Source organism: Lygodium microphyllum, chromosome 30, assembly GCF_053477565.2.
Source record: "Lygodium microphyllum isolate KBCC chromosome 30, Lygodium_microphyllum_v1.1.10, whole genome shotgun sequence".
Lineage (NCBI taxonomy): Eukaryota > Viridiplantae > Streptophyta > Polypodiopsida > Schizaeales > Lygodiaceae > Lygodium > Lygodium microphyllum.
In genome coordinates, this window is record NC_141164.1 from 98,888,257 (window position 1) to 98,892,892 (window position 4,636).

At 37.3% G+C, this 4,636-nt stretch overlaps 1 protein-coding gene across 1 annotated transcript; it reads right to left on the bottom strand.

Annotated features, from left to right (window-relative positions):
- Positions 1 to 2,623: 2,623 nt before the first annotated feature.
- Positions 2,624 to 4,053, bottom strand: LOC148010164 (uncharacterized). The gene is made up of 3 exons (XM_087672746.1): positions 3,834 to 4,053; positions 3,574 to 3,650; positions 2,624 to 3,420 (listed from the first exon to the last, which is right to left on the bottom strand). The coding sequence occupies exons 1-3, from the start codon at positions 3,925 to 3,927 to the stop codon at positions 3,220 to 3,222; spliced, it is 372 nt and encodes a 123-aa protein (XP_087528872.1). The 5' UTR covers positions 3,928 to 4,053; the 3' UTR covers positions 2,624 to 3,219.
- Between the last annotated feature and the right edge of the window lie 583 nt (positions 4,054 to 4,636).

The following is a 4,636-nucleotide window of genomic DNA, read 5'->3' on the forward strand; positions in this document are numbered from 1 at the left end:
CCTCAATACCAAGAATGTATCTCAACTCACCCAAATCTTTCATCTCAAACTTCTTCTTCCAGAAGTCCTTAACTTCAACAATCCCATTGTCACTGTCACCTGTAATAATCAAGTCATCCACATAGATTACTATGATGACCAACCCTGCATCTCCCTTTCTCACATAAAGTGAGTTATCAACATCAAAAATACAAAATCCAATATTGACAAGATACTCTCCAATCTTGTCAGACCATGCTCTAGGTGCTTGCTTCAGCCCATAGAGCACCTTCTTTAACCTGCACACATATATGAGATGCTCTAAATCCTCATAACCTGCTGGTTGCTCCATATACACTTCTTCTTGAAATTCACCATGCAAGAAGGCATTCTTAACATCCATTTGCTACAGACTCCAACCTTTGGCTGCTGCCAAGGCAATCACATACCTAACAGTTGCCATCCTAGCAACTAGACTAAATGTCTCGTTTTATTCTCTACTCCTCACTCAGATTTTATGCATTGTGCCATTTACTTTTTACATTATGATTTTGTAACAAACTATTTTAATTAGTATATTTCTTTTTTTAGTATTCATTTGTGTGCTTAAATGTTATGTTAATTAACTTTGTGTAACATATTTAAAAATGAAGTTGCTTCTATATATTCACACTATGTGGTAATATGTCTTGCTAATTAGATAACTAAAATGAACCCATCAAGCAAAGTGGGAGATCTAAGTCTTGATGATTGAGTATCTATGGCTATCTATGGCTAGATTGATAAGTCCAAGTGATTGAGCATTTATGTCTAGGTGGATTGATAAGTCCATGTTACTTTGCAAACACTATTTTAGGGGAAGAAGTGCTATTGAGTACTTATCCTAATGGTTGTGAAAGTTTAAAATATAGATCCATGCTCTATGAACCAAGTGTAGTGCTAGCCCACTCTCACCTTTAATCGATTGTAAAAAGTGACCCTTCTTGGATACACTAGACTAATGTTAGGGGCAATCGTCCCACACTTCCCCTATGAAGTAGAATCAAAAATCCCATATCGAACTAAGTTTGTCACTTCTGGAAGGGAGACTAGATTTTGTTATGCATGGACTTAGGGTTTCAATAATTGAGTACTAGAGAACTCCTCTTGGTTATAGAGGAGACACCTCACAAGGTGTTATGCTTTGAAAACTACTACCTTAAGTTACATATCAATGTGATAGAGAAATTGCTCTAGTAATATCATTGTGTAAATATTTAATGTTTGAGCACCATACTTACTCTCAAACAACTATCTAGCTATTGTAGTCATGGTTGTACACTTAGTCCACACAAGTGAGTACGAGATGCGCACCATGAAAATCTAGGCTTTCTAAACCTTGTGACCATAGTCCTAGCCTAGATATCTAATTACGATACATGTGACATGGAAATCTAGGCTTTCTAAACTTGGAAGTTGTGGTGCTAGCCCATATGTGATCAAGATATCCATGCTAAGTTAGCCTATATAAGTTTTTTATTATTCACCTATCCTTATTCTTTGGTCCCATTTTGAGCCTGCATATTATTACTATTCTTTGTGGCCCCATTCCCAACCATATATATGACTAGGATGAGCATGCAAAAATATTTTAATTATTTAATCATTATAAATTATATTTATGTAAGTTACTTTTCTCTAATATAGTAGCATCCCTAGCTTACACAGATGGTTAGGATGAGCATGCAAAGATAATACTCATTATATAGTTCAGGTGTCTTTTAATTTATATTATATAATTTACTTATTATTTATCTCTAATCCCATCCCTAGCTCCCATGCACGACTAGAATGACCACATAGAGATAATATGAACCTTTTAATTTAATGAAGCATGCATTACCTTACTAATATAATATTATTTTGTGTTATTTAGTTAAATAGTTAGTCAATGTAGTAAATAACTTATGTGATTGTGACTTACTATTATAAGATTAATTATTTAGTTACTTAAATTTTAATGAGTTAATATTGGTCAATTATTCTTTGACTATTAAGTTTACTACTTTCTAATTTTACTAATTGTGGAGAGAGAGAGAGAGAGAGAGAGAGAGCTAGTTGATACGCTACATGCTACCATCATTATGAACTCTTACATCATCATTAATATTTACTTGATAATATTAATTAACTTATTACTGTAATAGTGATTACTAGCGAACTAAATAATTAGCATTACATTATAGTTAACTAGTTAATGAGATAGTTGTAAATCTCTTCTAAGAGTGTAGGGTTGAAACCCTTTAGAATATGCTATGAAAATAGCCAAAAGGAGCAAGGCTAAATGATTTTTTCTTTTTTTGCAATTTGACCATAATTTGTGATGATGCTTTTAAATTAATGGAGAACTTAAGGTTATTTTAAAAGAATTTGAGAAGCCTCATGATCAAAACCATTTGGATGTATAGAAACTAGGTCATGTTTAATACCATGCCAACCAATACATCCTCAACGGAGACACCAAGAGAGATAGGATGTAAGCTTTAGTTTGGCTTGAGTCACTTTGGAAGAAAACATTTGCTTACAAGGTAGTCAATAAATAAGGGCTTATGTCTTTTGAAATTTTTGACTTGTCAGTTGTTGTCAATATGGTATCCTCAAGATGTCATGGAATACAAACTTTTCTTGTATTACAAAAGCAAATTATCAAAATATTGTATGGTTTACGTTACAACAGGATAGAAGAAAGATAGAGGGGTCAAATAAGATAGTTTACAATGTGATTTTACACATCTCAAAGCATAGTACAAACCACACATCAAACTGTGCCACGTCTTTTCACATGATTGATGGTGGGCCTTCACAAAAGCAGAGTTCATATATAGAGTATGTGAAAATAGATCACACGATGTTAAGCATATAAGTCAATGATGGGGATTTGTGGTGTTGTCTCAAAAAGTTGAAGGTCCAAAAGTATCAACATCTTTTGCAAGTTGTTGTAGTGGCACTAGGTCTAGGTCATTTGCATGAACGAGGAAGGATAAGCGAGCTTTTGCATAGTCTTCTTTAGCAATTAGGAGGGGTATGTTTTGTGTATGAATGTTGTGGCATATATATGCATGGCTCATAGCATCTATACAAATGTGTAGGGTGTGTTGTGTGTGGCACATATGTACCATTGGCTTATAGCATCTATAATAGAAATGCGTGTGCAGTCTACCCGAGTATGGATGCATGTATGTATGGATATGGGGTGTGAGACTAGCAAGAATCAGCGCATACGTAGTCGGGGTGGGCGACGACTGGCTCGCTTGCATCAGCTAGCCTGCGCCGGGCATCAGTAACATCGACATCGTCACTATCCTCATGATCTGCATCCTTAATCTGGAGATTAGTCGCGTCCTTAATCAGCATGCTGTCCATAATCACCTGCAACGGCCTGATCCGGTCTGGTGCCTGCAGCTGCGCCACCACAGGAATACATCACATGAGCGACGTCTGAGAATCGGGCAGCGCGCGAATTATCGTAATTATCGATCCGATAATCAGCTCAAATTAGTAATATAAATATCATCACAGCCAATATTATCTTAATTACACGTTCATTATCTTGACCTTGGCTCCATCGACTAATTTTATCAATATACGATCGGGGCGACCGTCTGCCGATATCGAGTGCTGATAATCCCGAGCTGCACGTCAATGAAAACCAAAGGGAATATGTGAAAATTGATGGGTAGCCAGCACGTGATAATCATCAATCATCATCATCATAGTTAGTAACACAATATCGCCGGCCGCTTTCATTAAGCAGCCACGCTTAACTGCTCATGATCATCATATATAATCAGTGGGTTAATTCACTTGGACAGTACCCTTGAAGGGGGTGAGACGCGCAGCACGAGAGAGTGCTGTTAGAGAAGATGCTACAAAGAGAAGAACCACAAGATTCAACGCACAAGAAGCCATGGTACAAAGTGAAGAATCAGAAGCTGCTCCTCACACAGATAGAGAGAGAGAGAGAGAGAGAGAGAGAAGAGAGAGAGAGAGAGAGAGATCATTGTGAAATGTCTCGCCCTCGCTTCTCTACTTATATAAAAGCTCCTCGTGTATCCTAGCCCTTTTATCATTATCTCGTGTGTGGACCGTACCACTTCACAAGTCTCTACTTTAGCAACTCCCTTTAATGGTCTCATGTTCACACATTCTCTCATACTAGCTAGCTTGACTATTGTAAGAGTGGTTCCACATAGGATGAGGGGTTGCTTCCCAATATGTTGAAGGACTAGCAAAAACCCTACTTCAATGTGGTCGGCACAACCTCTTCGCACATAAGGCTAAGCCAACATTGGCTTTCTTGTTTGCATCTACTACATGCCAACCACCCATTCTCTCTATTCCTTTGATAGGGGGGGCTTCCCTGACCATAAGTTGTCCATGCACATTTCAATAGGGCCCTTGGATGAATTCCATCAATTGATCAAGAAAAAGGGCTAGAATATGCTCTCAATGTGCTTTGCCAAAGCAACCAATATATAAAGACCAACATCACAAGCCCACCTGCCATTTCAACAATTAAAAGTTGCATGTTGCAATAATTGTATAAAAGGGCTTATAAAGAGCAATTGGCAAGATGGATACCTACCCACCAAATGTATATGCTAGAAGCAATGGCACA